Consider the following 21352-nt stretch of genomic DNA (forward strand, 5'->3'; position numbering starts at 1 on the left):
TGTTTTTACCATGGCATGCCCAGAATCTCATTAACCTGACGCTCAGTATATGTTCAATAAATATTTATTAAATGACTTGATCTAGAGGACACCGTCTCCAGCACTACAATGAGGCAAATATCATTAGCCTTAAACCATGTCAATGTTCCTCCTTATTGGTAGAGGAATCTGATGTCAGAGAAGCATGAAAAATAAGATTTCAGCTTTCCTTAGAAAACAAAATTTCTTAGTATCTAAAAAGCTATTATAAATGAATAATGAAAATATTAACACAGCAATAGAATAATGGGGTAAATACACGAAAGGTACTTCATTAGCAAAGAAATACAAATGGCCATTAAACACACAAAAGATTAATTCCACTAATAACCAAGGAGCATGGAAACACAATCTATGCCATTACTGCAGAGATAAGAACTACATATATTTTTATTGAAATTACTATCAACTTTTTTAAGCGATTAAGAACTACTATTAAACATTGACAGTTTTTACATATAGAAATAAACAGAGAAAGAACTTCATTGTCTCCTAATGCTGTCCTGGGAGTGACCTGGATTGCCTGCTTATAAGACTTTAAAATTAATTAATTTTTTTAAATGGATGAAATGAACAAAGCACCAACAAAATAGTAAGGAATTCCCAGTCCAAAAGAAAAAAGAACAGTTTAAGAGAGAAAAGAACACATGAAAGATGTTTTTGCCAAAACATGCTGTCCCTGCTCTTTGAGGACGTTATCACCAGTTAGATTTATAAGACCACAAGGCCAACACCCAGTCAAAGCTCACAGAGCAAGACCATGTCTTTGCATCCATGTATCCCCAACACAGCATTAAATCTCACTCAGAGTAGATACTTAATAATACCTTTTGATTGAATAAATTAATGAATGAACAAGCAGACATTCAAGCCTATCTTCAATCTTACTTCTTCTATTTTAGTACTATCATGTGGTATTTATAGTAGGGCTTCTGTCCTGACATATACTAATGCTAAAATATATCATCCAAAATTCTTTAAATGTAATTCTATCACAAGGCTCCAGAATTTTCTACATTTATTTAAATAGGTATCCAGAAAGAAGTTGATTTTCCTTTTTTGAGAATAAAGATTTGCATATGCAAATGACTAGATTTCAAATGGGAGATGCTTTGTCAGCTATGTCAGAACCATACAGATGGTTCCCAATTTCATAATGGCTCAACTTACAACTTTTCAAATCTTCAATGGTGCAAAAGTAATATGCATTCGGTAGAAGCTATACTTCAAATTTGGGATTTTGATCTTTTCCTGGGCTGGTCATATGCAGTGTGATGCTCTTGTAATGCTGAGCAGCTCCCAGTCAGCCACACAATGATGAGGGTTAGCCCATCTGTAGTCTAATGTTAAGTGTTCTGAGCACTTTCAAGGTCGGTTAAACTATGATGTTTAGTAGGGAAGGTGTATTAAATGCATTTTAGTCTTAGAATATTTTCAATTTACAATGGGTTTATCAGGGCTTAACCCCATCATAAGCTGAGGAAGAACTGTACTAGCTTACACTCTCAATGCTATCTTAGAGGTTAAAATTAGCAAAAAGATTGCTTCAAGATAATAATACAAATTAGATGTATAAGTTTATAAGGCTGTCAATGCAGGAGGCAAAGAGACTCCCAAAGCATAGGGATAAAAGCTTGGGAAACAAAACCAAACTTTTTCTAAATATCGTCTGTGTTTTAAAAGAAAAGAAAGTCATATAAGCGTGATTTCTTATGTTTAGACTCAACCATGAGAGACAGCAAGAGAGGGCCAGAAGTGTTTGTGTCTAATACAAAGAAGCTTTAATAGAGCAGTATTTGTTTTAAGGGTTAGTCGTATACACATATGTGAAATTTGTTTGCCAAGTGCTATTTGAATCTTATAAGAAAGGACAAAGTACGTTTCAGCAGACAACACAACATAGGCCAAGATCATACAATAGTAATAGCATAGCAGGACTAGAATCCCAGGTCTCCAAAGTTCAAGTCTGGTAGTCGCCCTCCAACATACTTCACCAGGAGGTTACAATTTGAGAGTAAACTGGTATGCAGAAAGTTCAGTGGCTTACCTGTGACATTGTGTTTGCCAACTTCAAGAAAGTTGGCAAGATGTACAGTTTTTGGAATGATAGCAGAGGCTAGAGTGGCCAAATTACTCATGGAAGATACAATGAGGCTACTTAAGTTGACACACCACTGTTTTTTTATTGCAAATGTTAATTCAAGTAAATTTTGGCCTAAAATCTGAAAGAGTAACTGCATCACTCAAGGTGATCGCCGTATTAGCAACACAACTACCCCAGTAACAATCCTGTGTGCTCCAGAAGAAACACTTCCCACATCATCTTAAGTATGCTAGGTATCCCAAATATGTAAGTTAGATATAAACTATTTCAGGCATGCGTTATTAAGGAAGGTCATAGTGGCAATGATTCCTCAAACATCGGTGCTACATAGGTTACAGAAAATATGACAGAAAATTCATGAAGAAACCAGATAAAAATAAAAAACTGAAATAAAATGAATATGAACTTAAATTACAACATATTTGAAAACATTTTTTTGATATGAGAATGGGAGTAGGAAAATATCACCAGAAAAGTGATAATAATGGAGTTTAAAATTCTGATATTGTGCCTCTAGTACCGTGTAGCAGGATGCAGTAACATTTTGGCCAAGAGGTGTGTAATGCACCAGGCAGATTCGGTTGGTGTCCAGTATGGCTAAACATCTCATAGGGTATCACAGCCAGTACCTCTAAAAAACAAATAATTTCCTTTGGACCAGTTCTATAGTCAACCTGCCTTCTGGTCTTAATTTGGTTTCCTTGGTAAATTTATCTACCAGGGAAAGAATGTATTGATAGGTTGATAGGACTGTCTGGTCTGCTTGGCAGTTATAATTGTAAAGTAAATTAGTAAATTGTCTTTCAGGTGTACATTAGTCTGTAAGTTTTATTAAGTTGTCTCAACTACCCAATGTCCTTATTACCTTCAGTGAGTGTATACTCACTGCCTCAAATCATAAGCTCAAAGGGCAGACCTTGGACTTTGGTAACTTCACTGGGAGACACAACCTAGGAGGCCCAACCTGGATAGCTTGTTAGTCTCTAATCAAAAATCACTGTAATTACCAGCCCACACAGAGCCACTGGATCCCAGAGCTCACGATTACCACTTACTCTATGCATTCCTTAATAATTCATTAAAGGGTGTCCGCTGGGTGGCTCAGTGGGTTAAAGCCTCTGCCTTCGGCTCGGGTCATGATCCCAGAGTCCTGGGATCAAGCCCCTGCATTGGGCTCTCTGCTTGGTAGGGAGCCTGCTTCCTCCTCTCTCTCTGCCTGCCTCTCTGCCTACTTGTCATCCCTCTCTGTCAAATAAATAAAACCTTAAAATAATAATAAATAATAATAATAATTCAGTGAAGGTAATTAATGTCTCCTATAAAGCTTCTAATAAATCCAGATATAGGGTAGTTTTTTCACCCAGGAGCCTCCACTTCTTGGTTCTGTCCATAATGCAACTTTCACCCCTAAGATTGGGGAAAGGAAGAGTTGAGGAAGGAAGAGAGGGAATGGTGATAGGGAGGGAAAAAAGAGAGGGAAAAAGGGAGAAAGATAAGAAAGGACAGAGGGAGGGAGGCAAGGTAGGGGAGAGGGTGTTGACAGTAAGGAAGAGAGGGAGGGAGACCCAGTTAGTTGGGTTTGAATCCTAGGTCTACTGCTTACAGAGCTGTGTGAAGTTGAATAAATTACTTACTGTTTTAGTTTTTTTTTTTTAAGACTATTTATTTATTTATCTGTCAGAGAGAGAGAGAGAGAATGAGAGCACACAAGCAGGCAGAGTGGCAGGCAGAGGAGGAGAGAGAAGCAGGCTCCTTACTGAGGAAGGAGCCCGATGTGGGACTCGATCCCAGGACCCTGGGATCATGACCTGAGCCGAAGGCAGAGGCTTAACCAACTGAGCCACCCAGGCATCCCACACTGTTTTAGATCTTTAGTGTCCTCATATGAAAGTGGGAATAACAGGATGCACTTCATATTTTGTGAGGATGACTTAATATGCAAAAATACTTAGAACAGTGCCTGGCACATTGTGACTGCTTTTGCATTTTCTTCCTCCCTCCCTCCCCTATCTCTCCCTCTCTTTCTAATTTTCTTTTATTTTTAATTCTTTTTTTTTTTTTTAATTTTAAGTAGGCTCCTTGCCCAACATGGGGCTTGAACTCAGGATCCTGAGGTTGAGTCACATGCTCCACCAACTGAGCCAGCCAGACAGCTGCCGCATTTTATTTCCTTTTATATATATATTTAAATTCAATTAGCCAACACAGAGTACATTTGACGTAGTGCTCAGTGATTCATTAGTTGCATACAATACCCAGCGCTTATCATATCACGTGCCGTCCTTAATGCCCATCACCCAGTTATCCCATCTTCCCACACACCTCCCATTCTGCAACCCTGTTTGTTTCCGTCAAGAGTCTCTCATGGTTTGTCTCCCTCTCTGATTTCTTCCCATTCAGCTTTCCTTCCCCTCCCCTACGATCCTCTGTGCTCTTATATTCCACATGAGTGAATTTGTATAATTGTCTCTGACTTATTTCACTTAGTATAATACCCTCCAATTCCATCCATGTCGATGCAAATGGTACATATTCACCCTTTCTGATGGCTGAATAATACTCCATTGTATATATGAACCACATCTTCTTTATCCATTCATCTGTTGATGAACATCTTGAGTCCTTCCATAGTTTGGCTACTGTAGATGTTATTATGAACATTGGGGTGTAGGTGCCCCTTCTTTTCACTACATCTCTATCATTGGGGTCAATACCCAGTAGTGCAATTGCTGGGTCACAGGGTAGCTCTATTTTTAACTTCTTAAGGAACTGCCATCCTGTTTTCCTGAGTGGCTCCACCAGCTTGCATTTCCACGAACAGTGTAAGAGGGTTCCCCTTTCCCCACATCCTCACCAACGTTTGTCCTTTAATTTTTAGCCATTCTAACTGATATAAGGTAGTATCCTCATTGTGGTTTTGGTTTGTATTTCCCTGATGACAAGTGATGTGGAGCATTTTTTCATGTGTCTGTTGGCCATCTGGATGTCTTCCTTGGAGAAGTGTCTGTTTATGTCTTCTGCCCATTTCTTGACTGGATTATTTATTTTTGGGGTGTTGAGTTGATAAGTTCTATATAGATCTTGGATACTAGTCCTTTATCTTATATGTCATTTGCAAATATCTTTTGCCTTTTAGTTTTGTTGACTGTTTCCTTTGCCATGCAGAAGCTTTTTATCTTGATGAAGTCCCAATACTTCATTTTCACTTTTGTTTCCCCTGCCTTTAGAGATGTATCTTGCAAGAATTCTAATTCTAGAATTAGAATAGATAATAATTCTAATTCTACTGAAACTGTAAAAATCCCAAGATCAATTTCTTTTCTTTTTTTTTTTTATATATATTTTTTTTATTTATTTGACAGAGAGAGAGAAGTCACAAGTAGTCAGAGAGGCAGGGAGAAACAGGCTCCTCACTGAACCGAGAGCCCGATGCGGGGCTCGATCCCAGGACCCTGAGATCATGACCTGAGCCGAAGGCAGAGGCTTAAACCACTGAGCCACCCAGGCGCCCCCCAAGATCAATTTCTTAAGTGCAGAAAATATAGCACAATGCCCAGATTATGAAAACAGTATTTCCATAAGTATAAAAATAACAAATGAGCCTGTGTTTGCTAAATTTGAATGTGCACAGGAATTAACTAGGCATCTTGTTAAAATGCAGATTCTGATTTCATTGGCCTGGGATTCTGCATTTGTAACAAGTTCTTAGGTGATGCTGACGCCGCTGGTCTGAAGATCACACTGTGAATAACCAGGTTACAGATGATTTTATTTAAATACATAATACATATATAGAGACATAAGATGAAAAAGTAAAATTTTTTTTAATGCTAGAGATGGAGCTAGAGATTATTATGCTAAGTGAAATAAGTCAGAGAAAGATAAATACCATAGTATTTCGCTAATAAGTGGAATTTAAGAAACAACATGGGGGGGGCGCCTGGGTGGCTCAGTGGATTAAGCCGCTGCCTTCGGCTCAGGTCATGATCTCAGGGTCCTGGGATCGAGCCCCGCATCGGGCTCTCTGCTCCGCGGGGAGCCTGCTTCCTCCTCTCTCTCTGCCTGCCTCTCTGCCTACTTGTGATCTCTCTCTCTGTCAAATAAATAAATAAATAAAAATCTAAAAAAAAAAAAAAGAAAGAAAGAAACAACATAGGGGGTAAAAAGAGAGAGAGGCAAACCATAAAACAGATTCTTAACCATAAAGAACAAACTGAGGGTTGTTAGAAGGAAGTTGGCAGGTGATTGGTTAAATGAGTGATGGCGGCTCCATAGCTCAGGGGTTAGAGCACTGGTCTTGTAAATGAGTGATGGGTATTAAGGATAGCAATTGTTTTGATGAGCACTGGGTATTATATGTGAAGTAATGAGTCACTAAATTCTACTCATGAAACTAATATTACACTGTATTTAATTAACTGGAATTTAAGTAAAAACTTAAAGGTATAAAAAAATTAATGAATTAAAAAATAAACTGCTGTAAGAAAAGCCACCAGTGGGGAATACCCCATAAGCACCATTATTATTATTGTTACGAAGACACAGGTATACCTTAGATTACACAATAAATATATTACTCAATATGTAATAGACACATATATATATACATATACATACATAAGCTGCATTTATATTTTGTTCATATTTAGATGCATTAGGGGAAATGCATTTAAATGCATTAGGGAACATCTTATTGAAAGAAATCCTAACAATACTTTTGTCACAAGAATAACTGGCTAACTTATTGATAGGATTTATTTGCTTATGGTTTAGAACATGAAAGTAATATAGTCTGGTAGGAAAAATTTCAATCATCTCAGAAACCTATAAATTTAAAATGGAAAATTCCCTACTTCAACCTTCTATTTCTAAGCCCCTGGGCTATTAACTGTTAAGAATCTGGTGTGACACTTTCAGATATTTTTCTGTTTTTATATATATACATTTAAGATTTTTTCTTCAGAAAATGGATTTATACTATACCACTATAGCGCAACTTTCATTTTCCTCAAAAATAGATCACAGACATCCTTCCATGTTAACACACAGAAACTTATCTCATTATCTTCAATGATTTGCATAGTATCCCAACATACTATAACTTATTTTCCCATTCCCTCTTGCTGTGCTTTTAGGTTGTTTCCAATTATTGGCTATTACAAATAACGCTATGATGAATCTTCTTATACATATCTTTATGTACTTGTGTGAACATATATGTAGTATGGTTCTTGGAAGTGAAATTATTTTAAGGATATAAACCACTTACATTTTGAGAATTGCTAAATTGCTTTTCAAAAGATTTATACCACTGATCCATCAGCCTGCCCATTTATGCCCACACTGTAAAGTGAATGTTTAAAAGCACTTTAGTTTCCTGATAATCTGACAGGAAAAATGCATCTCTTTAAATTTTGATTTGCATTTTTTTTTTATCACTAGCGGATTTACAATCTTCTATGTCACTAACCATTTTTTAACACCTTCTGTGAACTGTCTTTTCATATCACCTGCCAATTTTTCTCCTGGGTAAGAGCTCACTGTATATTAGATACTAATTTTATATCTAATATACATATTGCATTTTGTTATGTATGATGAAAATTTGTTTTCTTGCTTTTACGTTTTTAGTGTTTTCTGTACAGATATTTCTACACAGGTGTTTCTCTTCCAGATTTTTTTTTTTAATGTTTTATTTCTTGCTTAGGAAGCTTTTCTCTATCCCCAAATAGTAAAATATCCTCCCATATTTTTCTAATAATTTCATTGTTTTAGTTTTCATGTTTACTTTTTTTTTTTTTAAATAAGACTTTATTTATTTATTTATTTGACAGACAGAGATCACAAGCAGGCAGAGAGGCAGACAGAGAGAGAGGAGGAAGCAGGCTCCCTGCCAAGCAGAGAGCCCGATGTGGGGCTCGAACCCAGAATCCTGGGATCATGACCTGAGCTGAAGGCAGAGGCTTTAACCCACTGAGCCACCCAGGTGCCCCTCATGTTTACTTCTTTATTCATGGTATATATCAAACTGTTTTTAAAATACACTTGCACGAGATTTTCCCACTAATTTTATAGTTTAGTCATTACTATACTACATTGCTACAAGAAAGCCTTACATAAGTTTATGTAGAATATCTGGATAGCTTAAGAAAGCACATCAGCCAGTGGCCCTAGTCTTTTCTACATGTAATTTTTATTCAATGTATTTTTATATTGAAGATCAAATCAAGATCACCCCAAATCATCCTTCCTAAACCATTTAACTATCACACATTATGAAAAATTAGCATTCAGAATTATTGCATGTTGGTTCTGCCTATATGCAATCCTCTTTCATAGTGCTGAGTCAGTCCTACAGAGAATATTCTCTTCATTTAGATCTCTGCTTCAATATCATCTTTTTAAAGGTACTTGCCTTGGCCATCCTATCAACCCTCACCTCCCTCCATTCTTTTGACCTGTTGTTTTTTTTATAGTGCTTACCAGTACTTGAAAAATTGTACAGGCTTGCCTATTGCCTCTCTTACCATGAGGTCAGGGGCTTGATCTTATTCACCACTGCATCTTCAACACCTAGAACAACTCAGATATATGTTGAATAAATTATCAAAGAAATTCTCAAGACATTAATATAAAGTCAAAAATAAAAAATACTAGGTATGCTTGAAGTGGTGACTCTGACCACTCAGTCAATGGATTTAAGCCAATTAACCATGTGTTAAGAAAAAGAATAAATTGAAGAACATTCATGTTTGACTGATCTAGGAATTCATGTCAGTTTAAAAAATAAATTCCTGGGGGCGCCTGGGTGGCTCAGTGGGTTAAAGCCTTTGCCTTCGGCTCAGGTCATGATCTCAGGGTCCTGGGATTGAGCCACGCATCAGGCTCTCTGCTTTGCGGGGAGCCTGCTTCCTCCTCTCTCTCTGTCTGTGTCTCTGCCTAGTTGTGATTTCTGTCAAATAAATAAAATATTAAAAAATAATAATAAATAAATAAATAAATTCCTGGGCACCTGGGTGGCTCAGTGGGTTAAGCCCTCTGCCTTTGTTTTTTGTTGTTGTTTGTTTTTTTGTTTTGTTTTTTTTTTTTTGCCTTTGCCTTTGCCTCAGGTCATGATCTCAGGGTTCTGGGATCGAGGCCCACGTCGGGATCTCCGCTCAGCAGGGAGTCTGCTTCCCTTTTCTATCTCTGCCTGCCTCTCTCTGCCTACTTGTGACCTCTCTCTCTGTCAAAATCAAACTATATGGTTTGCCCATTTTATTTCTATGCTTTACTCCACACTACTAGGAGCTTATTAAATACAACAGAGCATACTTACATACTGGAATACTAAGCAACCATTAAAAAAAAAGCTATGATACAAGCACATTTATTAATATGAGAAGTTTGTAGGGGCTGGGAAGCATGCAACAAAGTATTTAATTGTAATCCCTCTTTCATAAAAACTAAAGTATCTATTACATGTGTGAGTATAAACACATTCTCTGGGGAGATATACATCAGAACACTAACAGTGATTATCTCTGGGTAATAGGATTAGATTTTATTTTCATATTTTTCTTTTCTGTATTTTCTCATTTCTCTAAAGTAAACATGTATTACTCCTATAAAAAGAAAAAACTGTTACTGTAGAGGAATATAATAATGTGTGATTGAGTGGACTTGCCAGCCTCCTACTAAAATGCCTTCTTACTCTGCAGAAACTGGAGAGCTAAAAACTCATTTCTTAGATTCCTTTTGCAGAAAACCTAATGTAAGTTTTGAAAGTCAAAAGTAAGGCCTGTTGCTTTAGCTCTTTCTGAGTGGCAAAGTTTTTTCCGAGTGGTTTTCGCTATTCTGAGTGTTTAACCGTGGAGAGGCTGAATTTCTTTCCAGTTCTAGTGTATAGTCACCACGTGACAACACAAAGTTGCAGCACATTCATTCCCAGACTGCGGCTCCTGCAGCAGGTCCTAACATCAGGGAGTCCAGTGGGAACCCCTTGACTGCTGCAGATGTAGCAGTTCTGCTAGTTTGCCAGTAACCTAAGTTTTGCTGGGAGTCATTTCTGGAAACCCAAACTTGAGCCTACTCTTCCATATCTTCCAATAACCTTCTAACAAACTAAGTTTTCAAAATGTTCTTATAACCCCATTCCTCTCCAAATAGCTGGAGTATAGTTTGCTTCTTGCAAGTAAGTTGTCAATGACAGAAAAATGATAAATTGCATATCATCATCATCTGTTTTAAAAATAATTTATACTACATAAAGCTATTTTGGAATATGCAGGCATGCAAACACAAAAATGCACCCATACGGTGGAAAAAGAATTACTAAATACACTAAAATGTCAATGCAGTCATCCCTGATGGTAGAACGGTGGGCAATTTAAATTTTATTTTTGCTTATCTTTCTTTAAATTTTTTTAAAGGAAAAACCTTAAAAGCCTTTTTTCCCCCCAAAAGACACAAAATCCTCCTACGGGGGGGGGAAAAAGGAGTGATTTCTGAATGTATCTTGAAATGTTTTAGGCAACTAGATTAACTGAAGTTATTAATCTGCATGTAACACCATAATACACACACAGAGTATATATCATGGTCTAAATAGGGGAGCAAGTCCCCATGGTTCACGACCTAAGAACAAATATTTGTCTATTCTAGTGGCACAGTCAAGCTGACTGCTCTCTGTTAGAAAAAGGGCAGCTATCTTGGGAACTAAACATATGAGGTGAGACTAGCCAGTGCAGCAGCTGTTGGCAAGCTTTCTCTGTTTATGATAGCAAAAGTATATTGCTTAAAATTGGCTCGTTATTTTAAAAGGCACAAAACAGAATGGAAGTGCCTTCACCTATCCAAGCATTAAATGAGATTTCAGAAAATAAAGGGCAAAAGTGAAAAGAACAAAGGAGACTTTCTTTTAAATACTCCTGTCAATACACCTTTTTAAAAAAGAAAAAACTTCCCACATAACTGACATTTATATATTTCTAGATTGCTTTTCATTCATCCATTTTCTCTACCCACCAGCTTCATGACTTAAGACCCAGACAAAGACAAATTGTATTTCTTTATTCACTGGCAGACATTATCATGAAGGATCACAATACACTTACATTTATCAAAGAAGAAGCAGATAAAAGAAACCGTTCTTAAGCTATGGAAATTCCTATCAAAGAATTTTATTAGAATTAGATTAGTAAGAAAATATCCTTATACCTATTAACAGTTTTATAAAGCTATTTTTTAATGTAATTTGATACTGGTTACTCTTGTTAAAAGCATCTTTCAATGACAAGTTTTTAATTTTTATAAAGAAATTTTGGATCTTTTATGGTTATTGCTTTCTGTGACCTAAGAAACCTTTGGCTATATTCAAGTCACAAAGATCTTCACCTATGTTTTCCTCTAAAAACCTTTGTACTTTAGCTATTAAATGAAGATCAATGATCCACCTCAAATGCACTTTTGTAAGGAAGGGGGTCTTGGTTCATTTTTTTTTCCACATGGAGGGTTAGCTGTTCTGGCCTCACTGAAAAGACTTTCCTTCTCTGTTGGATTGTTTTGCTACCTTTGTCAAAAATCAGGTAACCATATAAAGGTGGATTTGTTCATAGGCTCTCTTCTGATTCCACTGATTGAATTTGTTGTTGATCCTTATGCTAGTATCAAACTGTCTTGATGACTGGATACTATTGACTATAATATTCCTTATATTGCTTTACAAAATTTAAGCCTCTGTAAAATAGGGTATATAAGGGTACCTGGCTGGCTCATTCAGTAGAGCATGCAACTTTTGATCTCAGGATTGTGGTTCAAGCCCCACGCTGGGTATAGAGTTCACTCCAAACTAAAAAATCTTTTTTTTTTTTTTTTAAAGATTTTATTTATTTATTTGACAGAGAGAGATCACAAGTAGGCAGAGAGGCAGGCAGAGAAAGTGAGAGGGAAGCAGGCTCCCTGCCGAGCAGAGAGCCCAACGTGGGACTCGATCCCAGGACCGTGAGATCATGACCTGAGCCGAAGGCAGAGGCTTAAACCACTGAGCCACCCAGGTGCCCCCAAACTAAAAAATCTTAAAACAAAAACAGAGTATATAAATTAACTTGAAATAATTGCATGGGATCAAGAGGAGCCTAAAATAATCCCTAAGATATCACTTTTTAAAATTGTATCATGGGTTTGAAAACACTCCATAATTACTATTGTATCCAGAGCAAAATATATTTACCCACAAACAAATGAAAAACTACAAATTCCTCTTTATTATTTTCAACTGAAATTATGTGTGAAAAATATTTTATTAATTTTTCTACTCAATTCCCAACAGATTTTTTCACATTAGTTACTTAGTAATACCACAGTGTAGTAAGTTTTAAAATAATCCTTAAAAAAAATCCATGTGTTTGAAGCCAGAAGATGAATACACAGTCCCCCTCATGTTTCAACTTTTCCATAATAAACTGTTAAAAAGTCATGCATCAATTTCAGAAATGTATCTAGTTTAAAAAAAAAAAAAAGTAGATAATTTCCTTTCTAAAGAGAAGTTCCATAAAATCCCCTTTAAAGTTTAACTATGAAAAGATTAGGAGCAAGAGTACAATTATTCCATAAAATAAAAAAAAGCAAATCCCAAAAGTAATTTTTAAAAATCCATTGTGAGCAGACTGTACATGGTTCTTGAAACTATTGGGCTGTACCAATTTCATTCAAACTGGCAAAGAAGGATCCTCTACCACCACATCCTATTTTTTAAAAAAGCAGATAGCCTAAACTGTCAAACCTCTGATTTTTTTATACACAGCTTAGCAGCCAGAAAATGCAGCCAGACTGAGAGTAACACCAAAAATCTTTTACGATTTATCATTTATTCTTAACCTGAAATTCTACTTTGAAGCATAATACTCATACCTTCCTAAAATAATTCTAATAATACATAAATAAATAACCCCAAACACTTAAAAATTCTGCTAAAATAAATTGAATATTTATTACTTGTTCTTCTGGCAGCAATGAAAATCACTAGAAACTATACTTTCGTCTTTTTCAAATGATCTGCATTAAAACCATACTTTTTCAAGATAAAATTCAGTTTTAAAATCCTCAAAATGTTTAGGTATAATAGACAAATACTGATTTTTTTCATCAATGATGAGGAGAAACAAGAGATTTAATTTAATCAAGATCTGACATTCATAAATTTTAAACATGTAACTGAACTAAAAGATCGAGAGACTGATTATAGTAATTACAGGTAGAGAATATCATTTATGCAATTTCTAGGATCATCATGATAGTATATATTCCGAGAACTTCTCTTATATATAAGAGAAGTTCTTGGATCCAATGTCAAATAATGGAATTTGGGCAAGCACTCTTAATATCACTTTTATTTAATATGCACTACATGCACATGATACAGGCTGGGAAAGAATCCATGCATTAAAGACAAGACAGACTGGTACTATTGCCAAACGTGCATTGAGTCAATTAGAATGTTGCTCAAAGTTCTTTATACTTAATGGTTTCCATGAAAATAAGTGCAGAAGCAGAAATAGGTATGCATCCCAAAGCGTCGTCTTCATTTGGTTTCCTGTGCTTTCTTTGCATTCTGTTTTTCTTTTGCCTAGAAGTTAAAGATAGTATTCTATAAAATCTTAAAAGTCCATTTTAGATCATGTGTACGTGGGCACACTTAAGATGAAAGACTTGAAATTCATTGTTTTTAAGATTTCTAGAACATTAACTTTCATAACTCAAGACTTGCAACATACTGCTGGACAAATTATAGTTATGCTCTACCCCTCAGTAAAAAAGGATCATATTTGGTTTACAGTTCTTTCTTATCTGCAACTGAAATGTATTATTATAATTGTAATAATTTCAATATACATAATTACTCATTCCACAAAGTCATACTCATTCATAAATGCTTCAAAACAATATATTTACTTATGTGCCCATTTCTCATTCAAACTGAGTATAAGAAAAATATTTTCTGCATAGTTGAGTTTAATAGAATATCACTAAAGGATCACATATCTGTAGTATTAATAAAATTTACTTATAGAACCTAAGAAAAATGCTCTCATACCTTATTTCATTTGATCCTCATAACAATTATATAGCTTGAACCCAGTAACTCTATTTTATTTTTCAGCAAACGAAGACAGAGCTTATAGATATCACACTTGACAAAAGTCACACCGCTGGTATAAAATAAAACCGCAAGAGGCTCAAAAGACACCTGTTCTACAGTGGTGCTTTTCATTGTACATACCAATGATCTGTGTACCCTGTTACAATGCTGTTCAATTAAGTGCCTGAGATTCTAAATTTCTAACAAATTTTTAGGGGATACCAATTCTGCTGGTCTTCAGATGACACTTTGAGAAAAAGATTTTAGAGAACTACAATATAATGTTCTTCCCACTGTGCCACTTGAATCAGAAAGGAATAGAGTTTTGCTATTATGCAACTAAGAAAAAAAACTTCCTTAGACAGAAAAAATAGGGTAATTAGAACTACAATATTTTTATAATGTATTAGGTAGTATAATTATCATACAACTATAGAATAAAATAGTGTTATTCCTTAGAATATATTAAAAGGAAATATATGTACTATATAAAACTGCTTACATGAACATTTTTCGTTAACAAGCATAATTTGTAATTTGATATGTATATAATTTTTGTTTTTTTAAAAGATTTTATTTATTTATTTGACAGAGAAAGAGATCACAAGCAAGCAGAGAGGCAGATGGCGGGGGGAAGCAGGCTCCCTGCTGAGCAGAGAGCCCGATGCAGGACTCGATCCCCGAACCCTGAGATCATGACCTAAGCTGAAGGCAGAGGCTTAACCCACTGAGCCACCCATGTGCCCTGATATATATATAATTTTTAACAAAGAAGTTCTGTTTTTAAATAATAAAAATAAAATTTAATTTCAGATATAATTTGAAATAAAAATGTGTATTTTTCCCATACTGATCTCTGAATATACTCTACTAAACAGAATGTTTAGTAGGATTAACAAAAATAAACTTGCTGGTTTATAACGTAAACTTTATAACATAATTAAATGAGAAGACATATAATGCAGAGTGTGCATACATTGATTAAACTATATAATTCAGATAAAAATAAGTGAAATAAGTTAAAAATAATTATTACCATTTGAGAACTTATTTATGTACTTTATAGATATGATCTCATTTAATCCTCAAGAATGTGAAGTAGGTATGATTCCTAATTTATAGATGAAGAAATGGAAACTATAATAACTTGCCTAAAAGCACCAGCTAATAACATACCTGCAATTTAAAACCCAAAGCTTATATACTAAACCGAAAGTTCAGATTTTGTTAAAAATAAAAAACAATATTACATTTCTAAATAGTATGGAAAAAAGGTACATTGTTATGTTCTATACAGTATGCCAATGAAATATCAAAATACACTGACCCAAGTGGATAATTCTGTAACCAGATATCAATGTAGATATCATTGGGAATACCAACTATTCTTCTATCTTATTTCCATTAAGGAATAGAAGAAGTAAGTTCTGAAGATTATTCCAATTGAACTGTAATGTCTTAGTGAAATGGGGACAAAATTCAACTTTGTGAAGGTGCTTTGAATCCCCCAAGGCAACGGAATCTATGATTTTACATTATGGTAGGTTATAGGTGATTGTTAAAAACCTGGGATAGACAATGATCCAGAATTACTAGGTTAAGATAAAAATATTAAAAGAATTATAAGTATACCTGAACTCAGTAAAAGTTTCACAACTGAAACTTTCATCTAGCTGATTTTATATTTTAAGAAATAGATTTGGTATACGGCACAAGAAGTTTTATAACTATGTATTTTTAGGTTATTTCCCAAGCAGTTCTTACGTAATGCATATTCAACGCCTCAGAAGATTAGAAGCCTCATGTAACAAAAATACATATAAGGCAAGATCTTAACCTAGTTCATTATAGCCATATGCCTTCAGGAGAATCAAAGTCTTGATCTTTTCTTTATTATTCTATAATATAAAAAGATTTTCAAACGCAAATATTTTTATGCAATCACAGGCTCTAAGCAACTATCTCAGTTACACAGGGATCTGATCTTGGACAGGTTTGGCATTTACCTCACTGCCAAGAGTAGCCACATCTTTCCTCTTTGGTTCCCTCTCCCTCTTTTATGCTTTATTCTTTTATTTTCCCTTGGCATAGGGGGCTGAGGGGTGGGGGAGGAACAGTTAAACTTACTAATTCTGAGTAATTTCAACTTACCCATTTCTGTATTCTACATGTTATTTTTCTTAGAAGTAGTACTATTAAGCAATTATCACTATTAAAGCTTTTGTATTATATATAATTACAAAATCTCACCATTATTGCTTTTTTTCATTTGTAACATTTGTGTTTATCTGCAGAAAGTGATATTCAATATGATACAATGATTTTTTTTTTCAAAATGAGATGAATACATTTGTGGTTAAGGAAGCTGATTTATTGCTAGAGAATATTGATTCTAACCACGGATTTAAAATTTTGTGGATGTGCAACTTCAAGTGGCATAAAAGCTATTTAAGAGCTACTCTGTGCTCCCCCAGGATCTTCAGCATGAATTGATTCTGGCACCTACCAGAACAATCCTATTCAGCACAATACTATAATTGTTTATTCCTTTCCCCAACTATATCATGAACTGCTTAAGAGAGAAGAATGTGTCTTAATTATACCTACATCTACAGACTTTAAGAAGTCCTGGAATATAGTTAAAGCTAGATAAATGTTTGATGAATAACTTTAAAATTTCAAAAAATTTTAATCAAATAATCCATCTGAATTTCTTTATATTCCTTAGGGGACATTCCTTAAGAGATAACAGATATTGCATATACCCAAGGAATAAACGTAGCTTCAATATTGCTTATCCAATATTATTAATCAAAGAATAGTCAAAGAAATAGGCAAAACGTAGATGAATAACTATCCCTTCGAAAAAAGATGCAAACACAAGAACACACTGAGCTGGTGTCCCACTAACACAAGGCATTCATACACTGCCACCCTGTGTCCAAAATGTGAAGTAAGAAATTATGGCTCCAATGTTTGTTCTACCAACTATGCTTTCAAAAAAATCTGGGGATACAGTCATTAAAAAACAAGAATGGTTGTTTTCCTAATTTGCATCATAAAGAGTATCCACAGGCCAATTTTAAAGCAAAATACACACATTTTAAATTTCTCTAATAACATTTCTCTGGCCTTTAGTAATATTTATCTATAGTTAGAATCTGATGCAAAAGATCATATGATTTAACCAATGGTATTTATTATTATTTTAATATTTTTAATAGAGAAATATTTCATACTGTTTCATACAAAGAACACAGTATCTAGGAACTTCTGAGAATCACAGAACCCTAATTGTTAATTTAAAACTTTTAAAATCAGTTTCCCATTTTAGAATTTTATAACTTTTAACACCCTGGGATACATGAACAGAAAATCCGTATGGAAAACAGAAGACTTAGCAGTTTTCTGCAATAATTTGTGCACTAAGTGCAAAAGCAGAAGCACACATGTTTCAGGATCCAGGTAATAAGGTATACACAAAAACACTGTCTCATTTCCTTTTATTTATGATGATATAAAAAAAGCTGGGTTGAAATGTGTCTTTGCTTCAGAAAGTTTAAAATTAACGAGAAACATACCAACCATGTACTACTCTGCTCTTAAGTTAATGGTCCAAAATTTTATTTGCCTAGTAGTGTCTTTTCAAAGTGTTTCTCAAAATGTAGTACACAAACCAGCTGCATTAGAGTCAGTTGGGGTAACTTATTAAAGATCCCTTCCCCTATATGAGAAGAGCTGAGGAGGGGCCAGGTAACGTGTATTTTAAAGAGTATCCAGCAATGGTCACTTTCAGAAACACTGACTTACAGTATAAACTTAAAGACAATTTAACTGCATTGCAACTATGCAATTAATATTTTATTTAAGTGCCTTATACTGAAGGAAAAAAATCTTAGAAATAAGCATTTATCACAAATGTATGTGAGCTTTCTTTCGGGGAAAGGAATACTAGCTTAGGAACGAATTTAAAAAAAAAAAAAAAAAACGGGGGCGCCTGGGTGGCTCAGTGGGTTAAAACCTCTGCCTTCGGCTCAGGTCATGATCCCAGGGTCCTGGGATCGAGCCCCGCATCGGGCTCTCTGCTCAGCAGGGAGCCTGCTTCCTCCTCTCTCTCTTTCTCTCTCTCTCTGCCTACTTGCAATCTCTCTCTGTCAAATAAATAAATAAAATCTTTAAAAAAAAAAAAAAAAAAACATTTCTTAGTCTAAGCTACAGTTATTTTTCCCCCTTCAGTGTCCACTCTAGTTTTAAATTACATGATAATCCAAATTTTTCCTAATATAAATAATAAGAAATCTACTGTTTCAATCTTTAACATTAGAAATTTGCTTTCAACTAACTTAGGGGCACCTGGGTGGCTCAGTTAGTTAAGTGTCTGGTTCTTAGTTTTGGCTCAAGTCACAATCTCAGGGTCATGAGATCAAGCCCCATGCATCAGGCTCTACACTCAGGGTGGAGTCTGCCTGAGATTCTCTCTCCCTCTCCCCCTCCCCAATACTCTCTAATAAATAAAAAACACCTTTAAAAAATATTTTTTTTGCTTTCAGCTTACAGACAGGAAAATTTTAAAATTTTATTCTAATATTAGGTACAACCTAAGTTCTTAACACTAAGGATTCAGGAAGGTTAAAGCAGTGGGACAATTCCTTATTTTTTATTTTATAATATCAGGTTGAACTAATTCTCATCTAGAATATAAAACAATAGCTAAATGCAAAAAAAAAAAATTAAAATGGGAATGCTTCAACAAATTTTACCTCTACTCAAGCCAAGATGTTTATCTTGTTTTGGGGGCATCTAAATCTAATTTAAGTATTCACCAGTAAAATACTTACCTTTTCTACTAGTGGTATTAACTGTTGGTGTTCTGCTAAAGTCTTTAATAATTCCATAATGAAAGGCAGGTAATTATGCTTCCTTCTGATATTTTCAATCTGAAAATAAAACAAATATCAAACCACACTAAGTTTCTGACATTTTGATCTTTGCATCTAACTCAAAACAGAAATGGGAGTAAATCTTCCATTCTCACAAGAAAAAATATTAGAAATAATGAGATTCCATCTCCATGAGAAAAAAGACTAATACAACAAAACACATGAGTTTCTTGGGTGTGGCTTCCTACTCTTGGCCTAACAAATAACACTTTTAAAAGACTAAAATTATTTATGAAAACTTAAGAGGAAAGTAAACTTAAGAAGCCCACATGATAAATTCACACTCTTACTACAACTATACAAATAATGAGGTCATACCTAAAGAAACCAGCTTTATTTTGTGATCAAGAATAATCTTTCTTTCAATTACTTTTAATCAAGAAGACAGACTGTAGGGACAGATCTGTACTTCAAGTGAAAACCATGCATTGTCTAGAGCACCCCTCCCAAGTTATGTGATTCTAGTTTGTTACTGCCCTTTCGGCTATTAAATATTCTGTCTGGCAAAGGTTCAATTTACTTTCCTTTTCTCATAGGAAAAAAAGACAGTTTACATTTTTAGTAAATTCAACATTCCTTTACTTCATATAAATTTGAGCTGCTTTAACTTCTTTAACTAGTTGTGATATCTTACAGGTTCTTCAATTAAGTAATGAATTAAATAAAATCTTAACACATGTTCATATTATAGCATTAAGAGAATCATTTTACCTTTTTGAACAGACATTTTCAAGCAATGTAGCAGGTAAAGATTCTGAAAACTTAATCTGTATTTTTAATCTTAGGCTAATATTAAAACTTAGTGATGGAATAACCCTGCATTAAGAATATGAAAGTGCTGGGTACTTATTTTTGTATACCACATAAAATGGAAGATAAATATCTAAACTTTCGTCCCTTACTTTCCTATCTCCATGAACTTGGAATTCCCTGGAACCAGCCCCCACTACTTCCAACTGAAGAAATCCTATAGTCCAAGGTTCATTTATTTAATTTAACAGTCATTTATTGGTTGTTAAGTATGATGCAAAAACCATGCTAACGCTTTGGAGAGCAATAAAAAAGAAAAAAGGACAATTCTTGCCTTCAACTGAGCTTCAAATGAGTAACAATGATTTTGATACACATGAGAAATGACATAACTACCATTTCCAATCTTATGCAAAATTTAAAGCTCCCTTTACTCTTCACTCTCTGAAAAAAACTTACCAGATTGCAAGTGAAAGAGAATGACATTCTTAAAGACAGACTTGCTTTATATTTGACACTGAATTATATAAATGTTTGCCATAATTAAAATTAAATTAAAAGTTTTTTTTTTTTAAAGATTTTATTTATTGATTTGACAGACAAGGATCACAAGCGGGCAGAGAAGCAGGCAGAGAGAGAGAGAGAGAGAGGAAGGGAAGCAGGCTCCTCGCTGAGCAGAGAGCATGATGCGGGGCTCGATCCGAGGATGCTGGGATCATGACCTGAGCCAAAGGCAGAGGCTTTAACCCACTGAGCCACCCAGGCGCCCCAAAATTAAAAGTTTTTAAAAACCCTAAATAACTGGAAAGGAAAATAAAACAAATGAATCCAACTGTGCATTGGTGATATAACCAGACCAAGAGAAAATTGGTGACAGAACCACATCAAGAGAAAATTTTTTCAAGTGAATTTAAAAATAGTAATTTGACTGTATATCCAAAATGGGGTATACCCTAAGGAAAAAAATAAACTTCAGAAAAAACTGTGTTGTTATTAACACTAGTATTGTTACTCTGAACCTTTCTATATATATCCATATGTTTTCTAAATATATATATATATCATAATGAAAACAAGTCATTACGTTAATATTGTTAGGAATCAAGACTTTCAGCATAAGAGAAGAAATGCAAATGGTTAATTTCAAGTATAAAGCCCTTTAATTCATTTTTTTTTCTTTTTAAAGTAGGCTCCACATCCAACAAGGGATGAAGCTTGAATTCATGACCTGAGATCAAGACTCATGCTCTAACAACTGAGCCAGTAAGGTGCCCTAAGCCCTTTATTTCTAAATTTGAAGAGTAAATTCACATTGTTCAAATTCACACTCTGTTTTCTCCTAAAAACTAAAATAAGAGGCAAACAAAAATGTATTTCTTAGCTTCAAAAAGGCCTAGACAT

General features: G+C 34.7%; 1 protein-coding gene across 2 annotated transcripts in view; it reads right to left on the reverse strand.

Moving 5' to 3' along the window:
* Positions 1–12843: 12843 nt before the first annotated feature.
* The window catches only part of UCHL5 (ubiquitin C-terminal hydrolase L5), a 43052-nt gene continuing 34543 nt past the window's right edge, over positions 12844–21352 (reverse strand). For both annotated transcript variants that reach the window (XM_045982670.1, XM_045982669.1), the window contains exons 10-11: positions 19100–19198; positions 12844–13748 (exon numbers count right to left, since the gene is read on the reverse strand). In XM_045982670.1, coding sequence (XP_045838626.1) covers positions 13704–13748; positions 19100–19198 — 144 coding nt within the window. In that variant the 3' untranslated portion in view covers positions 12844–13703. The remainder of the gene's footprint in view (positions 13749–19099; positions 19199–21352) is intronic.

Source organism: Meles meles, chromosome 17 (assembly GCF_922984935.1).
Source record: "Meles meles chromosome 17, mMelMel3.1 paternal haplotype, whole genome shotgun sequence".
NCBI lineage: Eukaryota > Metazoa > Chordata > Mammalia > Carnivora > Mustelidae > Meles > Meles meles.